This window comes from Xyrauchen texanus, chromosome 7, assembly GCF_025860055.1.
Source record: "Xyrauchen texanus isolate HMW12.3.18 chromosome 7, RBS_HiC_50CHRs, whole genome shotgun sequence".
Lineage (NCBI taxonomy): Eukaryota > Metazoa > Chordata > Actinopteri > Cypriniformes > Catostomidae > Xyrauchen > Xyrauchen texanus.
This window is the reverse complement of record NC_068282.1, coordinates 38,983,848-39,009,720: the sequence shown is the minus strand read 5'-3', so window position 1 is coordinate 39,009,720 and position 25,873 is coordinate 38,983,848. Positions and strand designations below refer to the sequence as shown.

The 25,873-nt window shown below is 38.0% G+C and overlaps 1 protein-coding gene across 1 annotated transcript in view; it reads left to right on the top strand.

Moving 5' to 3' along the window:
* The window catches only part of LOC127646526 (serine/threonine-protein kinase 24-like), a 33,816-nt gene that overhangs the window by 5,593 nt on the left and 2,350 nt on the right, over positions 1 to 25,873 (top strand). Inside the window, exons 2-10 of the mRNA XM_052130265.1 lie at positions 5,104 to 5,334; positions 14,793 to 14,849; positions 15,124 to 15,232; positions 17,780 to 17,937; positions 18,086 to 18,271; positions 19,331 to 19,476; positions 20,135 to 20,252; positions 20,345 to 20,407; positions 25,375 to 25,511. Coding sequence (XP_051986225.1) covers positions 5,104 to 5,334; positions 14,793 to 14,849; positions 15,124 to 15,232; positions 17,780 to 17,937; positions 18,086 to 18,271; positions 19,331 to 19,476; positions 20,135 to 20,252; positions 20,345 to 20,407; positions 25,375 to 25,511 — 1,205 coding nt within the window. The remainder of the gene's footprint in view (positions 1 to 5,103; positions 5,335 to 14,792; positions 14,850 to 15,123; positions 15,233 to 17,779; positions 17,938 to 18,085; positions 18,272 to 19,330; positions 19,477 to 20,134; positions 20,253 to 20,344; positions 20,408 to 25,374; positions 25,512 to 25,873) is intronic.

The window sequence follows — 25,873 nt, the reverse complement described above, 5'->3', positions numbered from 1 at the left end:
TATATTTTTTTTCAATACTCTGATTGAAGTCTTACAAGTCTTAATTTATTACATGTAAAACAGTAACAATTATTGGTTCATTTTCGACATGATAAAATAAATGACTTGCGAATCAGTACATTTTCTTTATTTACTAAAAAGTAATGTCTGATAAGTCGTAGGTGTAGATTTAAAAGAACCAGCCCATGAGAGTAATTCGTTAAAGAATTGGGCTACACTGGTCACTCTGTATGTTTCGCACTGTAGATTGCAAATAACTGGCTCATAAGAGCCATTTGTTCGGGAATCGGACTACCCTGGTCTGTTTGGTATGTTTCAAGCTGCTGATTAGGAGTCAGTGCCACTGAATGGTATTGCAGGAAACTCTGCCAGAGTACTAAAGAACATTGTGCCTGCTGTCCACATGAGCGGAAGAATGCACTTTCGAGAACTGTTAACAGAGCTGAAAATTATTCCGTTCCAGTATTTTTAAAACAAGGGAATGGGAATTAGAACCGGTTATTGGTTCCAAAGTTCCCAACCATAATTGGAATGAACACTGTATCGTCAGTTATTTGACAATACCCAGCTCTAGTGTTTGTGGTTTTGTTTCAAAGGATTGCTTCAGTTGACATGCTTTGTCAACACACATCATCAATCACTGGGACTACTTTTTGCTAATCTCTTTTTCTTTCTTCCTCAACGTATCATGTTGTCTTCTGAGATATCATGCACAGTTCTGTAATCAGTTGATCTGCATCCTATAAAGGAAACAAACACAATTTGTATGAAACGTAATTAAATTGAAACTCAGTGTTGGCTGAAACACATCCTCAATTGTCGTTTTAAATGAATAAACACTCTTAAAGGGATAGTTTACCCAAAAATGAAAATTATTTTATCACTTACTCACCCACATGCCATCTAAGCTATGTAGGACTTTCTTTCTAATGCTGAACACAAACAAAGATTTTTAGAAGAAAATTCATCTCTATAGGTCTTCTGTCTTTTGAAGCAATACAGTTGGTTTTGGGTGAGAAAAGACCAAAATATAACTCCTTTTTCATCGTACATCTTGCCATTATAGGCTTTAGGCACGATCAAGATTTCAAGCGCGATTGCGCTTCCTAGTGCTTGACGCATGCGCTGAGCGCTAGTGGAAATATAGGAAGTGTTATCGAGCTTGAAATCATGATCGCCTAGGAGAATGCTGTCTCCCAAAACCAACACACTTCAGAAGACATGGAATAAACCACTGGAGTCTGGTTGATTATGTTTATGCCAACTTTATAAAAGTAGGGCTGAGCGATAGGACGATGTAATCTGATATCGATTAATTCTTACAAAGATGCCGATTGCGAACAGACGATGAACAATATTGGGAAATGGCAAAACCATGGATCTGGGAAGTCACAAAATACATTAAACAGTGGACTGGGTTTGAATCTAACACCCACAAAATATGATGAGGCTGAATCCAGTTCACAATCTCCTCGTCCAAATGTTTTTCATGCGTGAGTAATTTTGCTCATCTACCTGCAACAGAAGGGCGACCTGTAGGACATCTCGGAGTAACACATGACAAGAAAAGCTGTTAGACACAATGATACATGCTTGAAACACACTTTTTATATTTTTAAGAACAGACAAATGAAAAGCGTTCAATGCTTGTGGCTGATTCGCTGATTCTTCAGAGGCGTGCAGCGCAAGTCTGTCATGTGGAACAAGCACATGTAAAGAGTTTTCACTCTTTTTTTTCTGTTTCTTTCATATGAAAACTGTTCGTAAGAATAATGTTGTGTATGAGAATGCTGCAAATAATAGCTAATCATCTCAGGAGGCATGCAATGTGAACGCAACTCTGCAGGATCAGTAATATATTAAAATGGTAATATATAATGTATTAAAGAAACAAAGACGAAATTATTTTAATTTCTTTAGGTAGCATTAGCTGTATTACCAAAACGCAATACAAACACAAATTTGATGTGATCAGATATCGCAATATTTTTTAAGGCAATTATTGCTAAAATATTTTTTACATATCACCCAGCTCTACTTCAAAGGCCTGATCACTATGCACTTGCATTGTATGGACCTATAGAGCTGGGTTCTGCAGCAGAAAGAAGGTCATACATATCTGGGATGGCATGAGGGTGAGTAAATGGTTAGATAATTTTCATTTTGGGGTGAACTATCCCTTTAAAGTGTTAAAAATTCTCCTTGTGTCAGAAATTGCATACTACCACAGTATGTTCTGTATTTGATAAAGGACGCACTTCTCGGCCTGTAAAAACAGAAATTATCTACACTGGTTTTGTTAAACAAGCACCATATAAGCACAGGAAAAAAAAATCTTGATATACAGTATATATAACACAGTTGAAAAGAGGCATCCAACTTGCGGTTCACCGCCATTCTTTTAAATCCAGCATTTTGTACATGACGTCTCCTCCGCTTCTTAGGGATTATGGGATAGTAAAGTGTCCAGTCTAATCCGTACTTCAAAATCTCACCGGAAATAGTAGGTCATCTGGGTATTTCTCACTTGCTTACTGAGGATTTGGACATACAACTCCTTTGCCATACTGTTTTTGGCATACTCTATAGTAGAGAAGTATGGATATTCGAAAGCAGCATCTGTCATCATTTATATACCCAAAATGTTGTTTCTTTTGGAAATATTTAGCTGAATGCTAGTCCGAGTCACCATTCTTACAGGTTTGAAACAACACAAGGGTGAGTAAATAAAGAAATAATTAAAATTTTGGAGTGAATTATCGCATTAAACATTACTTACAGGTACTTCTAGCCTTCTTTTCAAAACGTTGTCAATATTTCCTTGATTCAAGGAACCTTGAGGCATTATTCATTAGAATCACGTTCTTCAGGCTGGGGGCAAAATGTGCTCCTTTTCATCTTGTATTGCGATCATTCTGTGTAGGATCGGCTCTGTCATCATCCATTTAAATGGATTTCACACTTTTATGAGGTCCCCATGAAATCCTGCCAACGTGTACCTCCCATAACCCCTGTGATAATGCACTGGACAAGCTGTGCTGCTGCGGTGCATGGTGGCAATTTGTCTCTAAATTGGGTAGGTTTATATTTTATGCTAGCGAGAGAGATTTTAGAGCTCAAAGGATGTGTACGGCAGCAGTTCAGAATTGTCTTGAATTTTTCACATTGAGCATAGCATGGGTTGTTTTCCTCTGTAACAGAATGATCTTGATGAATGAAGTGTTGATATTTGGGACAGGTTGTGAGAGCAACACTTTGGAAGTTTAAGATAGCGTGTAAGTGTTAAACTCAAAGTGGTTTGAGGTTTGCATCCTTTTTCTGCTAGCACTGTTCTTATTTACTTAAGTGCTGCTCAGTATAACTGCTGCTAAAAGTGACTGTGTTTCCTTTAAGAGGGCCTCAAATGTCTGAAATGTTCAGTGTATGGCTGTGAATTCTGGGAAATTGCGTCCTGACCAGATGTGCTTCAGATCTCAAACATCCTCAGATCCTGCTTCACTAGCATGATTCAGACTGAAAGACCAGCTAATGAAAGCTAGAAAAAAAAACACTGTGTATATGACACCCCTGGAGTCGCGAGTTCGAATCTAAGGTGTGCTGAGTGAATCCAGTCAGGTCTCCTAAGCAACCAAATTGGCCCGGTTGCTAGGGAGAGTAGAGTCACATGGGTTAACCTTCTCGTGGTCGCAATTAGTGGTTCTCGCTCTCAATGGGGCATGTGGTAATTGTGCGTGGATCGCGGAGAGTAGCATGAGTCTCCACATGCTGTGAGTCTCCACGCTGTCATGCACAATGAGCCATGTGATAAGATGTGCAGATTGACTGTCTCAGAAGCGGAGGCAACTGAGATTTGTCGTCCACCACCCGGATTGAGGTGAGTAACTGCACCACCACGAGGACCTACTAAGTAGTGAGAATTGGGCATTCCAAATTGGGAGAAAAAAAATGCAATTAATGTAGCATTTATTGCACTCAACAAATTTTGCCAAATGATGGGAGATGTTTCACGAACCATTTAGATGCTGCAGCATAAGTGCAATCCAATAATTGAGTCGGACTACACTGGTCATGATGTATGTTTTTGATTCACTGAAAAGAACTAGCTCATAAGAGTCATTTGTTCGGAAATCGGACTATACTTGGAGTAGGAGCTATGAATAGTGCTGCAGGAAACCCTGACTGTATTTTAGAACAATATTCCATCCACATCAGTCAAAGAATGCACATCCGAGAATCGTTAACAGATTTGAATGTTAAAGGTTACAGTAATAAAAAATAAAAAAATGGAACTGGTTCGGTTTCTGACTAAAAAACATTTTTTGTTTCCCATCCTTGTGTTCCTGTCCCTATGATATTAGCTTGTCTATATAATATACAACGTCAATATCTTTTTAATTAGCATTCCCTTCACATTATGATTATTATCAAAACCTTGAGTTCGCTCTAAAGAATGAGCTGTCCACAAATTCCATAATTTGGGAGCCTCTATGTTGCTTGCTGTTACAATTCCCAACACAGCCTTTTCTGCATGGGTGACTTAAAGGGAAAGTTCGCCCAAAAATGAAAATTCTCTCATCATTTACTCACCCTCATGCCATCCCAGATTTTTTGACTTACTTTCTTCATCAGAACACATTTGATGAAAAATGTCTTAGCTCTGTAGGTCCTTAAAATGCAAGTGGACAATGATCCAACCTTTTGAAGCTCAAAAAGAACAGTCAGCATAAACGTCATCCACTTTTGCTGTGAAAAATATCAATATTTAAGTACTTTGTAACTATAAATCATAATTTCCGGTAAGTAAATCGTTGATAGAATTTAGATTTTGGGGTGAACTAACCCTTTAAGGCCTGAGTACCCTAATATTTTTTTGCCGGTTGACCACGTTTCCTTTCAAAGTATGCTCTTTTGACCCCAAGTGAATATGAATGCGTTCGACACATGCATCATAACTGCTTTGTGACAGATTTAACTGATGATGAAATTCGCGATATGCATACTGTGCGTGGAGCGATTAGCAATACAGACTTTGGCCGTTACCCTAACACAGTAGCACACACGAGACTTTAACAAATAAATTATATTTTTTCCTTTTTGTTTCAGAATTTAAAAGCAGACCCTGAGGAGTTATTCACCAAGCTGGAGAGAATCGGTAAGGGCTCTTTCGGAGAGGTGTTCAAGGGCATCGACAATCGCACACAGAAAGTGGTGGCCATCAAGAACATCGATCTGGAAGAGGCCGAAGATGAGATCGAAGACATTCAGCAGGAAATCACAGTATTGAGCCAATGCGACAGTCCATTTGTCACCAAATACTACGGCTCCTATCTAAAGGTGAGTGAATTCTATGGCCATGCACATGTGAGGTCACACCCCATGACCTCGGGGGATGTGACTGTGCAAGTCAGAGCAGAGGGTCATGCATGACTTCATCATGACACGGAGAGGTCAAAGCCCAGCACATTTTGTGTGCACTATAATCACAAAGCAAAAAACTTTTTTAGTTCCACCTCGGCCGAGGTTCCAAGCGAGCCGAGCCGATTCTAAAAGTGATGTAAAAATCAAGCAGATCACTGATTGGTCAGAGAGAATCGTCACTACCAGCGTCACTAGATTTCCAACACGCGTCATCGACCCGCTAGTTTTAAAGTTATCAACAGCGATAACAGTATAATTTGTTCACACGAATTTAGAATTGTGAAAAAAGAAATGGCTGATGCAAAACCACGCTGTGGTCAATAAACGAGGTGCAGACGGTCCACTCGTTAGCGATGAGTGAAACAGGATGTCTCGGGAAGTGTCTGGCAGCTGTTGGCCGCACACGGCTACCACCGTCCTACCAACAGTGCAGGGAAAATAATAAAAAAACTTAAAAAAACTTAAGTGACTACAGAACCATCAAGGAAAAGTGGAAGTTGTTCGACTAAATGGACGCTATCTAAACTGGCGAGCAATGGAAGGGAGAGTGCCCTGGTTGATCCACATTGTGCACGCAGCACAATGAGCTAGTAGCTTACAGCTAGCGGTCGTGTTATTGTTTTGGTCAGTTTGTGTCGCGTTTAAGATGATGTCATGGCAGTAGAGGCAGCGAAACTATGACAATCATCCTTTAATCCCACCCACGTTGACTGCACTAAACTGCAGTGGAAATGCAAGCTCAGAAACAAAGCGAATAGAGTTGAGGTGAGTCGAACCATAACGTGCAGTGGAAAAGTGCCAATAGAGTTGTGATTCTCAAAATTAAACTTGCAGATTTAGCCCCATTGTTACAAATGGAAGCAGAAATTGTGGGTGTTTGCTACATGCAATCAAAGGCTATTTTACCAAGTGACTAAATGAAAAGGAACCACAGATTTGTGCTTTAAAGTCACACTTGTTTCAGTTTTTGATTTAAAGCTGCTAGCCTGGAAGACAAAAACATAGACAACAGCTGTAATTTTGCCCTAGGGGGTTTACAACATGTATTTTTGGAAGTGAAACAGCCCATAGCATCAGTTATTACTTTGATCTGTCAAGCAGAACAGGAACTGAAGTAACTGGTTCAAGTTTTATATATTTTAAGATAGATTTTTTTGGAAGTGTGTGTGGTGCTTGGCCATGAAAAAATAGCCTCCACGATGTTTGAGTTGGCTCAACAACTTGCCTAAAGCCCTTGGTATAAAGCCCTTTATATTTGTAAATTATAGTGTGTGTGTGTGTGTGTGTGTGTGTGTGTGTGTGTGTGTGTGTGTGTATGTGTATATATATATATATATATATATATATATATATATATATATATATATATATATATATATATATATATATATATATATATATATATATATATATATATTTTTTTTTTTTTTATTTAACTTTGTTTAAATAACTTTTAAAATTATGTATTAAAATCTGATTGGACGAGAAACATTCCATGAGCACTGATGGTCTGACACCATCAGCATTCAGACGCTTCACTGTGTGTGTGTGTGTGTGTGTGTGTTTATATTTGAAATTACAGATGTTAGCCAGCACGTGGTGGCAAAAGATAATTTTTTTGTGTGTAATATGAGCCAGTTTGTGACGTAAAGTGAATCCGTTAGTGATTGTTTACATAGTACAGTGCTCCGTAATCGCTTGTATTACTAATACATTACCAAAGCTAGGAAATGGCTTTAAACAGCTTTAAACGGACAACTTCAGGATTAAGGCTTATGAGAGCTGAGAGACACAACTGATTTATTACAGAACTCAAGGTGCTTACCTTTTATTGGAGTTTCCACATTGGATACATACTGTTTAAAATGGCAGAGAACATCGCTGTTTCTATAGTGAATGACTCTTGCGCACAGGCTACCATGAAATAGGGAGGAATACCCCCACTTGAACGTCTGTTTTCTACTGAGAATGCTGACCGCCTCTCTGCTTGGGTGTGGCAACAGGTCATCGCACACATGCTCTCTCTTTCTCTCTCACTCGCACGCGCACACACAGACACACACACACACATCCATCCGTCTATCCTTGTTTATTCAATTACTTTTTAGAAACAGCACAATCCGTGATAGTATTTCTGAAGTGACATTTTTAAATTACTAATTAAGGCTTGGACACATCATTTGTTTTGAACCAGCAACGGCAGATTATGATCCATCGCGTAAGAAAGTAGTTCCATGCACAAATGCGTTTTTATGACTATACTCGGTTTTTCCTAATTTTTTTAAATTTACTTGTTCATTGAACTGTTGTATATAAGCAATATCACACTCGCAATCGTGCCATATAGCCCTACATCAGCACTGCTGTAATTACCATCAGTACACGGCCTGCGGCCTCGTGCCTGCAGCCGAATTACAGCAGTGATGATGTTGGGCCATATCGCACTCTTGCTCGTGTGATATTGCTTAACTATAGCATACTGTAGCTACGTGCAACAGCACAAAATGTTTGTCTGTTACGCTGTTGCTAATAAAATAATAGTATGAAAACATCGTACCCAAGTTACAGGCGAAATAAACTTGACTATTTTCAAATATTACGCATTTATTTTTTACGCAAATCATCCCGCGGGCCAGAGATGACTCCTTGGCGGGCCGGATGTTCTTGGTGGTTGCTCTGTGTGTGCTCACTGGCCCAAATCAAAAGTAGCCCACCCCCAAGTAAAGGTAGATCGATATATCGGTTTTACGGATTAATTGGTGCAGGTAGTTGCTTTTTGGAACTATCGGTTTTCATCAGTCAATAGCAATGTCAATAGTTGCCGACAGTCATTTCAAAATAAGAGTCCCCGGTGTGTTTCAGACTTGTTTATACTTAAAAGTCCTGTGTTCAATTTGTCTGGTTATTATTGGAATTTTGGTTGACCAAAAAGCTGCATCTGGAATTTTTGTCAGTTCGAACTGCACTCAAAAAAATATTTTAGCCTAATTTTAAGATATATCCATTTCAATTTAATAACAATCTAATTGAATTGAATAGTCTTTAAGAAAATGTAATTAATAAAACTTGAATTATTTAAGATTTATACATTTTATTTGGTTAAAGATTAGGCAATTAAATTAGATTGAAATTTGTTATTAAATTTAAATGGATACATCTTAAAAAAGGCTAAAATATTTTTTGGAGTGTGTTTGTCTTTGCCTGTCATAGTAAAGGAAGATTTGTTTTTTATAAATTGTTTTTAAAAACGATCAGATGATTTATCGGTTATCTGCCTTTTCCACCACCTTAGTTATCGGTATCGGCAAAGTCCACTATCGGTCGATCTCTACCCCAAGTCTCTGTAATGTTCTGGTCCCTTGATATGGCTTGTGTCCCTCATTCATTATAAGTCTGTGGGGTTAATCCATGGCAAATCAACCAAATTTCAGTCTGAGATTTAAGCATATACGGCCTTTTGTATGAATATACAAAAAGGAAAGTTTGTTTTGGACCAGAAGCTAATAGGATACAAAGATATCTTAAATACATTTCGAGCTATATGTACTTGAACTTTGGAAAATACAACACAAAAAAAGTTTAGTTTTTTACTACTTCTAATTTTTTAACCGCTCCACTGGCATATACAGTGGGTATGGAAAGTATTCAGACCCCCTTAAATTTTTCACTCTTTGTTATATTGCAGCCATTTGCTAAAATCATTTGTTCATTTTTTTTCCTCATTATTGTACACACAGCACCCGATATTGACAGAAAAACACAGAATTGGTGACATTTTTGCACATTTATTAAAAAAGAAAAACTGAAATATCACATGGTCCTAAGTATTCAGACCCTTTGCTGTGACACTCATATATTTAACTCAGGTGCTGTCCATTTCTTCTGATCATCCTTGAGATGGTTCTACACCTTCAATTGAGTCCAGCTGTGTTTGATTATACTGATTGGACTTGATTAGGAAAGCCACACACCTGTCTATATAAGACCTTACAGCTCACAGTGCATGTCACAGCAAATGAGAATCATGAGGTCAAAGGAACTGCCTGAAGAGCTCAGAGACAGAATTGTGGCAAGGCACAGATCTGGCCATGGTTACAAAAAAATTTCTGCTGCCCTTAAGGTTCATAAGAGCACAGTGGCCTCCATAATCCTTAAATGGAAGACGTTTGGGACGACCAGATCTGGCCGTCCGGCCAAACTGAGCTATCGGGGAGAAGAGCCTTGGTGAGAGAGGTAAAGAGGAACCCAAAGATCACTGTTGCTGAGCTCCAGAGATGCAGTCGGGAGATGGGAGAAAGTTGTAGTAAGTCAACCATCACTGCAGCCATCCACCAGTCGGGGCTTTATGGCAGAGTGGCCCGACGGAAGCCTCTCCTCAGTGCAAGACACATGAAAGCCCGCATAGCGTTTGCTAAAAAACACCTGAAGGACTCCAAGATGGTGATAAATAAGATTCTCTGGTCTGATGAGACCAAGATAGAACTTTTTGGCCTTAATTCTAAGCGGTATGTGTGGAGAAAACCAGGCACTGCTCATCACCTGTCTAATACAGTCTCAACAGTGAAGCATGGTGGTGGCAGCATCATGCTGTGGGGGTGTTTTTCAGCTGCAGGGACAGGACGACTGGTTGCAATCGAGGGAAAGATGAATGCGGCCAAGTACAGGGATATCCTGGACGAAAACCTTCTCCAGAGTGCTCTGGACCTTAGACTGGGCCGAAGGTTCACCTTCCAACAAGATAATGACCCTAAGCACACCGCTAAAATAACGAAGGAGTGGCTTCACAACAACTCCGTGACTGTTCTTGAATGGCCCAGCCAGAGCCCTGACTTAAACCCAATTGAGCATCTCTGGAGAGACCTGTCCACCAACGTTTACCATCCAACCTGACAGAACTGGAGAGGATCTGCAAGGAGGAATGGCAGAGGATACCCAAATCCAGATGTGAAAAACTTGTTGCATCTTTCCCAAAAAGACTCGTGGCTGTATTAGATCAAAAGGGTGCTTCTACTAAATGCTGAACAAAGGGTCTGAATACTTAGGACCATGTGATGTTTCAGTTTTTATTTTTTAATAAATGTGCAAAAATGTCAACAATTCTGTGTTTTTCTGTCAATATGGGGTGCTGTGTGTACAATAATGAGGAAAAAAAAAAATGATCCTAAATGATTTTAGCAAATGGCTGCAATATAACAAAGAGTGAAAAATTTAAGGTGGTCTGAATACTTTCCGTACCCACTGTATGCAACAAATGGTGCACTGAAGTCAACTGATTTTAGTTATAAACCGAAGTGTAAAAATAATGACACTGCCACTTTTCTATGGTTTTTTTTCTTTTACTTGTAATTTTTCTCCAAATCATATGTGAAAATTGTAATTTGGAACCCCTGTACAAAGTAATGAATTACTCCTTAAATATTAATCCATTGCATTTAATATTTTGGCTTTGTGTTTGTTTTTCGATCACCAGTCAAAATAATTATTAAAAACCACATTTTCAACAGGGGACCTCTGGTTGAAAGAATAGTTCACCCAAATGATAATTCTCTCATCATTTACTCACACTTATGTCGTCTCAAACTCGTATGACTTTTATTTTCTCTGCAGAACACAAACAAAGTTTGATGGAGATATGATGTCTGTTTGTCTAAACAATGCAAGTCACTTACTTTTAAGCTTTAAAAAGGACATAAAGGTAATTAATTTAATCCATGTCTTCTGAAGTGATATCACCAAAATGTTACTTTTTTTCACTATAAATATTGACATCTGCCGTCTCCTTGGAATGATCATGATTTGAAGCTTGATTACACTTCCCCGCTCTTGAAGCATGCGCAGAGCACATGTACAGTGCCTTTTGACTGTGCAGATGTCAAGAGCTTGAAGCTTGAAAGTGTTGGACCCATTTGGCTTGCATTGTTTCGAAAAACACACCTCGTATTTCCATCAAAATATATTTGTTTGCGTAGAAGAATGAGTTTGAGTTTGAAATGGCATACAGGAAAGTAAATGATAAGAGAATTATAATATTTGGGTGAACTATTCCTTCATGTTGAAACGGAATGACCCTATGGGTTTTTTTGTAATCGTAAGTTGTTTAGATAAGTAATGGCACACCTCTTCTCAACAAGCAGCATGATTTGAGGTATCATTTAAGTCTGTAGCACGAATGGTGCGGGTTTCTAATCGTCAATAAAGTTCTGAAAAAAAATTGTTCACCCCTGTTTCGGCATAATGCCCCTAGACTATAAATTATTCCAGGTGTAAAAGAGATACAAAAAGAAAGAAAGAAAGTACAGTACATGCCTTTCAGCTGCTCTGTGGTGAACCATTCCATTTTAAGGGGTGCTCAGCATGCATCTGTGTTTTCAGTGTCTACATAAATAAACTCACACTCAATCTCTCTTAAGCTCATCATGTGTGGTGGGCAGAGTATGTGAGTGGAGTGGAGCGGCAACAATTTCCCCTCCACACTCAAAGCATTCTTTAATCACTCCGCTCCAGCTCCACTCCGGGTTGTCCATTTCCCGCTCATCGCTCGCTCCGCCCTCCTGGATTAGAGAAACCCCGCTCCATGTTCGCTCCAACTACCTCTCGACTGTAAAGTTATTTCAATATGCTTTTTAATATCACAACCTTCCATGCAGAAGGTGTGTTATATGAAAAATAAATACACAATAGTAGAAGAAAAGCTACAATGTGCTTTGTTAGAACACTTAACATTAGCCCAAGACTAAATTAAATAATTTTTATAGCTTTTGGCAACCATGCACGCGTAACCATGCAACATATCGGCAGCATTCTCTGGGTTTCATCAATTAATAAATTGCTAGATGCAAAAAAAACACAAATATTAAATTAAAAATATAAATTACCAGAACAAAAACAAAACATTAAATTAAATCAAATTAATAAATTATTAATAAATAAAATAAAAAAAAAAGTTATTAGGCCTATGTATTATTGCCTATTATTTTCTATTATTGCACTTAATTTAATTAACCTTGCCCTATAATTCTGAGAACGAAAAAAAAATAATACATTCTCAGAATATTCGACACTTTATTTTTTCCTCTATTTGCATTTGCTGAGCTTCTTCATCTGCAAAATGTGTAACGCATAAATTAGCCTATGGCACTAAAATTAATTTAGATGACAATCGATTAAAGTCAAAATATGCAACATTAACATTTTGATTAGTTCAGTTGGTGTTTTAGGTCGTTAAAAGTTCAATTATATTTAATGCGGGAAATAATAGCCTACAGTTAAGATTGAGATGCATCAGATTAGAATGTTGATATGATTATTCTAAATATTTAATAGGGGATATATCTAATACTGACCCTTTAGATTTTCTCTCCACATGTGAACGGATTATCATCATGTTGTTTGGACATGTCTATTGGGATTTCACAACAAACATTTGGTCGTGGCAGCCACCTCCCCATTCATGTTCTCCTTTGCCATCCCAACATTATTTTTCACTATATGCCAGCTGATGTAAGAATAAAGTGATGAGACACAAGCATGTAGTTAAGTCGAGCTTTAGTGCAAGCTTAACTCAATAACAGGGAACGTGAAAACAGAAAACGGAATTAACATTTGTGCTGGAGGTCAAACATTACATGTGCTGCTAGATTTTAAATTAGTTTTTTTTTTATCACATTCTTTCTGGTTTTATCAGAAATTCCATTAGGGATGCACCGAAATTTCAGCCGCCGAAAATTTTCGGCCGAAAATGGCACTTTCGGTTTTTGGCCGAAAATATATACCTCCTCGCCCCGCCCCTCAGTGCTCAGATTTCACTCTGGATCGATCTAGCCCTTATCACAGCGCTACCCAACAAAGGCCGATCATGTCAGCGGTGTGGAAATTCTTCAAAGTTTCTGATAAGGACATCAAATTTGCGATCTGCAGTGTTTGTTCAGTAGAAATTTCAAGAGATATATATATATATATATATACAGAGTACAGCAAGAGATTCTACAGGAAAGTGCCCCGATCCACAGCAGTGCCACACAACTTGAGACGCATCTAGCTGAACCATTGCCAGAAGCGACAATCCCCTTGACCACTGGCACATAAACAAAGACCGCTTTCCTTTGCTTGCGCGGATTGCACGCAGGTATTTATCTGCCCAAGCACCAGCACAGAGAGTGAGAGACTGTTCAGTGCAGCATCTCATGTTCTTGATGAGCTTTCAGACAGGAGAGACTGTCAGAACGTTTAGCAAGTTTTGTTCTTGAAGAGAAACCTGTCACTTGTACTTAAATAGAAAGCGGTCCAATTTGATGTGTAGGCCTATAGCAATTACATTACACTTGTTCTTCACTTGAGGATACATCTGTTGTTTACAGTTGAGGTTGGATTTAGTTCAATTACTGCTGTTTTGCACTGTTGTTTTGCACAATAATTTTCACTTAAAGTAGACATACGTTTACATAAACAGAAAAGAGTACTGATCTATATATATATATATATATATATATATATAATTATATATTATAGTTATATATAGATCAGTGGAATAGAGGCCCTCTGCCATTCTGTGTTCTGCCTTTTTGTTTTAATTCAAATTACTGTTGCATATTTAAACTTTTTGAAATATGCTAGCTAAGTTCATTACTTGACTTGTTTTGCATATAATAGTTTTCTAAAACTTTACATTATTTGGATAATTGTTAATAAAATCTGTAAAATTAGATTTTTACAGAACTGAATGAAGAATAATATTTAATATAGTTTAATATATTTTTTTGTCCAATTTTGGTGTTACTTTCAATAAAAGTGTGATTTATTTTATTGGTTTGTAGTTTTTCAATTCAGATTCATTAATTCATGAAATTAATGAAAAAATATAATATTAATACAATTATAAACAAAAAAAATAGGTAAAAAAAAAAAGTTAGTTTCGGTTTTCGGCAAAGTGCATCCTGGATTTTCGGTTTAGGCCCAGAATTTTAATTTCGGTGCATCCCTAAATTCCATCTTTCCTTCATGCCAATAGTGTTTAACACTGCTTAACACGTGGTGCATTATTGCATTAGTTTCCGGAGCATTGGTGGAGCGCTCTTGGTGCGAGAGGAAAATGTTTTGTTTGTGTAGAAGTATTTTTTTAAAACCCACTTCAGGCAAAATCATGCTGCTCCGCTCCACTCACAAACTCTGTTGGTGGGAGGTATGCAACCCAATTTTAATTCTTCCTCTCTCTCTCAGTCTAGCTAATCCCAAATTGAAGGAGGGATTAGGATTACACCTCTACCCTCTCACTTGCAAATGCCCCAGCTCTTCAGGAAAAGTTTTTGTTTGGAAGTTGTTGGGATGTTTCTCGCCTGTTGACACCCAGTCTCACTTATCTCCTTTTCTTACTGTAGGATACAAAGTTATGGATCATCATGGAGTATTTAGGTGGTGGATCTGCTCTGGATCTGGTAAGATGTAGTGTTTTATCTACTAAAAATGCAGTCTATGATGAACCCTATAAAAATAGATTTATGTACTTCTATGATGTATCCAAATCCCTGTGTTGTTTACATGTGGTGTCAAAAGACTAAAACAAATGCACACATTGCAGTAGAAGCATGACATTAATTTAAAGTAACTAAAGTAACAGTTCCGTAATCTCATGAATGCGGAATAATGTCATTATATTTATGTAAAGTATACATTGTGTATGTATGATGAGAGATGATTTCAATCTTTTAGCTGGAGCCTGGTGCTTTGGACGAAACGCAGATCGCCACCATCCTGAGAGAGATCTTGAAAGGCCTGGAGTATCTCCACTCTGAGAAAAAGATCCACAGAGACATCAAAGGTATGAACACCTGAATCAATGTAGTCCCAGCCTCAGACAGCACTCCCATTAACTGTTCATGGGCCATCTGCTCACAAAATAGGAAAATTATACTGCAAGATATTAACAATGTTGACACATTTTTTTATTTAAGGAAAATGAGAAACAATTGCTTCAAACGTGCATGAACTGAAAGAGCTGAACATTTGCAGACTGAACCAGTTTTAGCTCAATCAAATGCATCCTCCTATATTTGAGATGAATCAACTAAATCCACAACATAAACGTAATATTACAATTTACATCTGCACAGACAATGAAGGGAATGCACAGTTGAACTTGAACCAGTGTGAACTTGATTTTGAAGGTGATGCTGTCACCTTCCTGTTTTGTGATCAGATCACAGAAACCACATACAAATGTGGCCAAAAACATTTGTGCTTTGATTAAATTTCAACTGCAAATTATCTCTAAATTGTGAGGAATTCACAGCACATTAACTTTGAAAAAGTAGCTAATAGTTAAGTAGTCATTAAATGCAATTAAGTACATAGTATATTTTGTAAGTGTATAGTGCAGGGGTGGGCAACTATTTTGGTAAAGGGGCCACATCGGGCTTTAAGTAGTGCACGGGGGGGCCATATTGTATTCCTTTTGAGATACAATGTTCTGTATTGATTTGGTTTTTGTAACTTTTAAGCCCAGAAATAGTTGTGTACTCAATTTGAGGTATATCTGTGACTAATAGGACTATTCTGTGATTGCCTAAAGTATTGTACTGCTCTACAAATAAATACATTTATAGAACTTTTAATGTTTGGGCAAAGCGGGCGAGTTTACTTATTTGTTTCTAAAATATTACCCGTTTACATGCGAAAAGGGTCATGATGCTGGTCTCTTTCAGCACACAACTAAATAACACAGACTGCATGAATATAATAAATGATTACTGCAAGAGTTAGATTAACATACAGGTGTGAAGGGACTTCAACATTTCTAAATTGCATGAATAAAAAATACATATACATATTTGTCTCTGGCTTGCTTTTGCTCACATGTCAATGATGCCGAGATCTACTTTTATATTTAATTTAATCACTAAGAAGGTTTACCTGCAAAGTAGCACCAAACATCACAGGCAGCCTCAAGAATGGACACGGAGTAGCCCTATAAAATTTTTCCTTGAGCAGAATATTGCACTACAGATCACTAAATTTGTTCAAAGGGGAAAGCAATATAGAAATAGCTTACTCGCGTGCATGGTTGCAATTTGCGCAAGTATAAATCTCAAACTGGGGGTGTTGTGTCTCTTATCCGGCAACCCTGAGCATGTTAAACGCTTGTGGAGATGCGTTAGGTCCCAATGCAAGTTAACTGAAATATCCAATGGAAAATAAAAACGCTTTTATTATGATAAAAGACCCACGGGCCACATTAAATGACCCACGGGCCACATTAAACCATGTGGAGGGCCTGATCCAGCCCACGGGCCGTATATTGCCCATATCTGGTATAGTGTTTCATTTGGGACACAGCTACTGACACCTAGTGGCCTGGATGCTGCATTATTTAAACTGTAGTTTTTAGTTACCAAAGTCATTGTAGAACTTTACGATGCACAGTAGGCCAGGATTCATTTAATCCATCAATGGAAGTGTCCAATTGAGGTGTCCAATAACAGGGCAGTTACTGAGGTTGAGTAGTATTCAGATCATCATGTGACGCTAACATGGCTGCCCCATGAGGTGCCCCTGCCCCATGAAGTATATAAGAGCTTTTATAAAATTATTGATATGACAGAAGAACTCTTCATCTCACATGAGCGGTCATACATTTTATACATATTTTTCAAAAGCACTATTTATTTCTTTAGAAGTAAAAAAATTAATCTTTAAGCAATCAATCACAGTTGGTTTTGTCATTAGGTACAGTTTAGGGGTAGGGGTTATCCGAGATATATCATACCATAATAACAGACTTTTTGGCCTGGGCAAAGAAGTAATTTCACACAACACAACATTAAGTGGAGTCAGACACAAAATGTTGTTAAAAATATAATTTTATTGTAAATGAATTAAAATAAACGTAATAAAGAAAAATGTCTAGGGGTTTTAAACAGAAGAACCAATATCATATTGAGCTGGTAACTACAGGTGAGTATAGCAGAGTTCTTTTGTGAGCTGAACCTAACCCAAAGAGAGAGCAGCAAAACAAACAAAAAGGGTTAGTTTAATACTAATGCACCCACAATTAAACCAATTAGACAATGACTCCCCAGCTAACCCAAAACTATCCCATACTGCCACCTATAGGACAGAGAGAGGAAGGCCAGGGTTGTAACACCTCTTATACCAGATCCAGAGCAAATCCAACACCTAATATGCATCTGATTTGACAGAATTATGTCCACAAAATGTTTTGCATGACAGTAAATTATACTGTGTGAGTAAATGTTTGTGCTTGCTTTGCACTGCCTTTATCTTAAATGGAAACACGGGGTGCCCCATTGTTTGTTTGTACTCTCTTGCTCACACACACTTTCCCTGTTTTGCTCTTTGTTTCCTTCAGCTGCAAATGTATTGTTGTCGGAGCAAGGGGAGGTGAAACTGGCAGATTTTGGTGTGGCCGGTCAGCTTACAGACACACAGATTAAACGGAATACATTTGTGGGCACACCCTTCTGGATGGCACCAGAGGTCATCAAACAGTCTGCCTATGATTCAAAGGTGAGGGGCGCTGGAGATAGGTTATTCTAGTTTTTCCTTATGATTCATTCTGATGAAGCTTGTCAGGTCATGTGGAAATGGTGGAATTTTTTGTGGAAGTTAGTCTTCATTCAGATTCTGTTTAAATCCAGTTTTACATTTCTGACAGGCTGATATTTGGTCTTTGGGCATTACGGCAATTGAGCTGGCTAAAGGAGAGCCCCCCCACTCTGATCTGCACCCCATGAAGGTGCTGTTCCTCATTCCAAAGAACAACCCCCCTACTTTGGAGGGCAACTACTGCAAACCTCTGAAAGAGTTTGTCGAGGCCTGTCTGAACAAGGAGCCCAGTTTTGTGAGTATGAGCATTTCCTTTTCGTCTGGTTCACTGATTATTTTGGCCAAACGGTTTATTAGAGATAGCATACAGTTATTCTACAAACATTTATTTTTATAAATAAATATATAAATCAAAATACCTAATCCGAGACCCAAATTTGTAATACTAACTCCTCCTAGAGCTTTTAAGCTACATCCACCTAACTTGGAACAGACAGAGACTATTTAGCAGAGACAGGCCAATTCTGTTATAAAAAATGGGAGAAATTGGAATGGTCAACAGGTGTAGAAAGAAAGTCCCGCCTTACAGGTAAAAGAGTACAAAAAGTATACAACCTGGGAAATTGTTTTTTGTTTTGTTTTGCATAATCTGCAGTAAAGATTTTACTGCAGATTTGAAATATGTCCTTTGATCGTAATCTTCACCAACCGTTTTGGAGATTTTGGTCTTTCCCCATTCAAGTAGATAGGAGCTGCACTTTCATGTCTGGAAATACCTTCCATGCTTTCCAATGATGGCCACCAGTGGACTGACGTCCTTGAAAGACTTTGACACAGACCTTCAGACTATTCTGGAAAAGTGTGCTATGTGACCGGTCTTACGGTTTTCGCACATCACACACTCAAAGATCTGAAAAATCCCATTACATTGATGGAATGTTCAAATGGGCCAATGGAATGTTTGTTAATTCAAACGCCAACTGTCAAAAATGTATACATACAAATGTATGCTTTTAATCTGCTTTAAATTCTCTCTCTCTCTCTCTCTCTCTCTCTCTCTCTCCATCTTTCTGATTGTTTATCTGACCATTTATGTGACTGTCTGTCTGACTATCCAGCTTGGTCAAGCCAACGTCAGTGTTTGTCTTGCCAAATGAATATGCTACTGTCAATTGGAATCAGTTGTTTGTTGAGTCTCCTGTGTTTATTAAAGTAGTCTACTGTTTGGTGGTGTGCAGAGTTGCTGCATATGTAGAGTGTCTACATCAAATAACAATAGTGAAGCTAGTCGTTCAATATTTTGGTTATTTACAAGGACTTGTCTCACTCTTTCTCATATCTGTCTTTCTCTTAGAGACCAACAGCCAAAGAGTTGCTGAAACACAAGCTCATTGTGCGTTATGCAAAGAAAACTTCTTATCTGACGGAGCTCATCGACAGATACAAGCGCTGGAAGGCGGAACAGTGTAGAGTGGAGTCCAGTTCAGATGATTCTGACTCGTACGCCACTCAAAAGATTTTCTTTCAAATAAGGCTTTTCACACTATGCATAATCCTGGGTTAACGTTTCAAGGAATTTTGAAAGGATGTTAACACGGCTTTTAACCCTTAATTACAGTGCAAGGTATACAGTGTGAATCATTGCCATGCTAGAATATTAAGGCAAGTTGTTTAGCCACAGAAAAACCATAATAAATTGAGTAATACTTGTGCTTTCTTACAATTCCAGCTCTTTTGCTGTCATAGAAACTTTCATGCAATGTGTTTAGATCCATCTTTTGAGTGAAACAGTTAAAATGGCAAACACTAATGGAAAATGCATTAATTGAGTGATGAAGGGACAGTTTTATTTTTATGGTTATTTTTATAGACCAGAGAGAATTTATATGACATTCTACATATGGACATTGAATTAAAATGAAATGCATGTTAACTCCTGGTTTACAACTGTACAGTGTGAAATCTCTAAACATGAATACCCAGGATTAATTAGAATCCCAGGGTAAACTACGAAAGTGTGGAACTAAGTAACCTAGAATTACAATATCCCATGGTTAAAAAGTGTGAAAAGCCCATAACATATTAACTTTGCTCTTCTGGCTGTTTCTGTTGTCCCTGGTAATTTATTCCTTCTCTTTTATGTCTCTGGTTCACTCAGAGAACCGGATGGCCAGGCATCTGGTGGGAATGACTTTGGCAACGACAACTGGATCTTCACCATTCGAGAGAAAGATCCCAAAAAACTGCAGAATGGAGCCAGTTCTACTGGAGAGGAGGTGGGCGACAGAACCAAAAAAAAAAAGTACCTGACTGTTGCATTGTGTTTACAGCTCTTTATCTCAGTTTGTGATATCCTCTGCTTGTGTAGGAGCCAACGAAGAGACCACTGTCCCAGAGTTTATCCACTGTGATCACTCCTGTCTTAACTGAGGTAGGAAGTGACATCAGATGTTTTTGTTCCTACTTCTGCAACATGCAAGTGATGCATATTTTTCGGCAGTGCTGCATCCCAGAAACCACATTGATTGCTGAGTTATAGTGCTGCTGAGCCTATTTTTCCTGTGTCAGATGCTTGAAAGTGGAAAATAGAGGTTGAGGATAATCACATTGACTGATGTTTTTTCTTTTTCTCTCAATATTTACACTTTTTTGATTGGTCATTGGTTGTTTAGTAACAGATTTACGATAAATGGCATCATCTGGGGGGTATGTAAAGAATAGAACCTATGTGTTCAGAGACTACTGTGCATTCAACGGCAGTGTTCACAGGTAAATTATCTTATTTTTAACAATTTTATTTTGGTCACCGTTTGCAGTCAGCACTTTTACCAAAATCCCCTTGTGCAAAACTCCATATACAGTATTAGCATATATGATAACATTTACTTAGTTTTCTGCATTATCAATCATCCTTGCATTAATATCTATGAAAAACTGTAAAGTCTCTGATAAAATGCAGTGTTTTGACTAAGCCTAGCAGGCAGATAAATTACTGGGAAAACAGTCTTATGAACTGTACGCATTGCTCACGGTAAAAACAATGGTAAAAATTGCGGTATTCACGATATCATCTTATTTACGATGATTTTGCTTGCTATTATAAAATGTAACAATATTGTGAACATCACAATTATTGGAGTGTGCTTTTTATTTAGCATCTATATTTTATTTAGTGATCAACATTGCAAACTGTCAAATATACACTGCACTTTCAGTGTTCCACTAAAATAAAAATTCCAGAGGAATTTAATTTGACAGCACTTTAAGCTTTGCGGTAAAATAAAAGGCTCTGGTGAAGTTAATAGGACAGAAATATATTACTATTATACAAAACAAATATAATCTACATATTAATCCTTATAGTAATAATAATATTTCAGTATTACATCATAATTCAACTGGGATCCAGAAAGTGAGTTCAAATGTTTTTGAAAAAGTTGTTTTGAAAATGTGTGTGCGTAAAGTACGTTTTTATGTATACACCGAGCCAAAACATTATGACCAACTGCCTAATATGCTGTTGGTCCTCCGTGTGCTGCCAAAACAGCACCGACCTGCAGAGGCATGGACTCTACAAGACCCCTGAAGGTGTCCTGTGGTATCTGACACCCAAGACGTTAGCAGCAGATCCTTCAAATCCTGTAAGTTGCGAGGTTGAGCTGCCGTGAATCAGACTTGTTGGTACAGCACATCCCACAGATGCTCAATCGGATTGAGATCTGGGGAATTTGGAGGCCAAAGCAACACCTTGAACTCTTCATCATGTTCCTATGCAGGGCATATTATCCTGCTGAAAGAGGCCACTGCCATCAGAGATTAAAATTCCCATGAAGGGGTGTACCTGGTCTACAACGATGTTTAGGTAGGGAGCTTGTTGTCTTTCCACAGTGCATCCTGGTGCCATCACTTCCCCAGGTAAACGTCGCACACGTACACGACCGTCTACGTGATATTAAAGAAAACGGGACTCAGTCCAAGTGACCTTGTTATATGGCTCCAAGGTCCAGTTCCAAGGCACACGTGTCCATTTTAGGCACTTTCATCGGTAAAGCACATAACTGTTAATCAGAAGGTCGCTGGTTCGATCCCCTCAGCAACCGCCATTGTGTCCTTGAGCAAGGCACTTAACTCCAGGATGCTCCAGGGGGATTGTCCCTGTAATAAGTGCACTGTAAGTTGCTTTGAATAAAATGTAAATGTATGTGTAAAACAGGCCTTACAGTGGAGCTGTCAATGTAAAAGTCAGCCAGTCGTTTATGTTCAAGGACATATTTATATTTGTAATTACATGAGCGATATCAGCATGTGGATTAAAAGTGGTCCTTGATTGTTTATTATATATTAAATGCATATTTTGAAGGCAGTAGTGACTTCCTCAGGCCTCATACTAATCAGTATGTAGAAATGAGGTATTTGTGGCAGAGAGCAGAAACTAGGAATGGTGGAAAGAAACTCAGAGACAAGTGACTGCACACTGATTTGTTCCACCCTCTCCTCCGTTCAAGGACAAATCCTTCCATTTCCTGTCATGCTGTTCATGAGAGTGCAGTGGACTGTCACTCTTGTGGTGCTGTCAGAGAGATGCAGTGGTGGAGGTGTTACAAATGTTGTTCAGATGCCGTGTTTACAGCAGATATTTAACTCTTGACACTTACAAGTGAAGTAACATACAAAGATTAATTAAATAATATGTTATATGGGGATTTTGAAGTCTTAACTGATTGTTTGGATTAGGGGTGGGCTGAAATGTTATTGGTCATCAAATGATGATGATATCTCATCTTTATGTGTCATGATTTGGACAACAGTCTCACTGAAGACTATGGAAGCACACTGCTTTCAAAAATGCATGCGCTATTGCACATTAATGAACACCTTTATAATAAATTTGTTTGTTTGATAGAGGTCGACCGATATGGATTTTTTCAGGCGATGCCGATCTTTTGTAATCCCGGTCGGCCGATGGCCGATTAATGCTGCCAATTTATTTTGGCCGATATTTGGCCGATATGTGCTTGTTTTTAACCTCTTATTTGAACCTTTTATTTGAAAGATAAAATGTAACAAATAATTACTTCAACAAATACATTTATTGAACACTTGACCAATCTGCACTTGTACACTTAAAATAAAAATGTATAATGTAAAATCATATTGTATAAATAATGTATAACAAATATATTAAATAAACAAAGCAGGTGTTACGAACTGCTCCGAGACACGAAGTTTGAGATCCAAATGCAGCTTTAATTAAGGGGCAATCCAGACACATAATCCAATATTCAGCGCATCCAAGAGAAGCACAGGCATAACTAGGGATGGGTATCGTTAAGGTTTTAATGGTATTACTACTCTTACTGATACTGCTTATCTATCCGGTACTTTAACGGGATTCTTAATCTTGTGTATCTATATATATGTATATATATATATATATATATATATATTAAACAAAGATAAACAATTACACAAAGATAAACGTTATATAGGCACATGTGATTTAATTTCAGGAAGGTCTACTAACATTACTGTTCAGGTGTGGTCTAAAAAGAAATCTAATAAAGTAATCAATTGTAAAATAACACTGCATAGTTTATGATAGATAGATTAATGCTTATTATTGCAGAAGTTATTCATTCAAGAGCTGTAAGTGATTTTCTCTTTGCCTTTTGTTGTTTGATTCGCAGTAATGGCTCAATCGTCAGCATGTTTATTAGACTGCTTCCCCTTTAAGACCGAGTCTAATAGGCTCCTGATGCACCATATGTTCTCCCAACTATTTCCATAACTACGTCCATTTAAGACATAATCAGTGTTTAAGTGAATCTCCAAGCCGGTCGTTTTGAAATATTTTGGTGTATAGTTGATCGTTTAGACGCACATATGAAACCCAAAGTAGCCTATACTTTGCTTGTCTCGTTGCGGTCTGTTTCGGAGCGTGCGTCGCCTTGGGAACGGTATCTCTTGCGCTCTTTTTATTATTAAACGCATCCCGCAATTTAGCAACAGTAGCTAGACTGCATTTTACAACAATCACCGATCATGCTGATTCTGACGTTAAGTTTGAGTTTAAGGGAGAAATGTCAGTGCACCGCTGTGAAGGGAAGGAAGTTGTGCTAGACAGAATGCGGCTTATGTATAAATATTATTTTTATAATCTTTGGAAGGCGAAATCTAAAATAAAATCAGACTAATATCACAGATCTAAACCAGGCTATGTTTGAATGTTTAGTTCTGTCACTCATTAAGCAGGGCTCGTGTTGTTCTCGCTGTGGCACAGCGTGAGCGAGATCTCTCTCTCTCTCTCTCTCTCTCTCTCTCTGACTCCAAATAGCTAAATTGCATCACAGACAAATGGTTTCATATTATTATACATAGAAATGGCTGGCGAGATAAAATTAACTTTCTCTTTATAGCAGTAATACATGTATTTTCTTAATTTCTCCAGTACCGACAGCAGAAACGATAACGTCCGAGCTTACCAAAGCCAGTCCTTCACTAGCCTATAGTGCGTTGGTATCTTTTTTATTACTTATTTCTCTGCATTGAGTGACAACCCTCTCAAATATAAGACACACAAACAGAACAAATAAAAGTCTCAGATTCACTGTCTGTAATTGCAAAATTCTTGCTTACTTATTGTGACATGATAGCAACCCTTCTGCTGTGATAATGCAACTTCAACTACGCTATCAATATCCAAAGTAGACGAACGTCATGTCGCATTTTTTCTCGAAGTTGGCAGTAACATATGAAAAGTTTTTAATTAAATATAAAGGAGTTATACAAATGTAATCCTTACCGTTTTCTCCAAGGAACTTAGCACATTCCTTAGGCACTGGATGAGGTCTGCTCACTCTGCTGGAAAATGACTCTAGGGGCAGCGTGCGTCGAACACGTGTTCCACAACAACACTAGGCTGCCCACAGATGCGCCTGCCTAATAATCGGCTTGATATACTTGGATATTGGCCGATGCCGATTATGTTAAAAAATAAAAAAATCGGCCGATTAATCTCTATAGTTATTCATTTAATATTTTAAAATTGTTGGAGCTTAAATGTTATTGTAAAGTCACACCAGTTGAAGGAAGAAGTTAATGTAATCACCTAGAAATATTATTACATTATTATTCCAAAAATGGCTAATTTAAAATGAGCATTTTCAGGTTTTGATTTTTAGTTTATGTACAGAAATTGGAGCATTAGTAGTGTGTATTTTATATGCCTATATAACATGGTTGTGTGGCCTAGTGGGTAAAGGTCTGGGCTGGTAAACGTAAGGTTTGTTACTTGAACTTTCACCATTGAACCCCAGGTTACTCTAGAGGTACTGCCACTGTAAGTGTAATTTTTGTTTAAAAGTGCCTGCTGAATCCAAATTATGTGTGTTCTCTCAGTTGAAGGAAGGGGTGGGAGAATCAGCAGTGAAGTCTGAAGTTCTGGAGCAGCTTGGGGAGGCCATTTTCCTGGCTGAAGATACACATCCTGGGATCTCAGACGTCATGATCACTCAGCTTATTCAGAGGCTACAAAGGTAAGGATTGTGTACAACTTGGTCACTTTAGCGAAAACGATAATTCACTCATAATTTACTCACCCTCATGCCGTCTCTCAAACTTGTATGACTTCCTTCTGTGGAACACAAGCAAAGATTTTTTAAAGGATATACAGATATTGTATGTTTTTGTTGTATTAAGTAAAATGTCCTAGCTGCTCTTTTCCAAGGAACAAAAGTGGATGGTAGCTGGCGCTGTCAAGCTTCAAAATGGACCAAAAAAGTAGTCCATATGACTTGTTTGTGATTTTCCAATCAATTTTTCAAGATATGAATTGATTTGTTGAATCATGTCAGAAAGTGTCAAACACCTATACACCAAGCACACAATAGTATAAGTT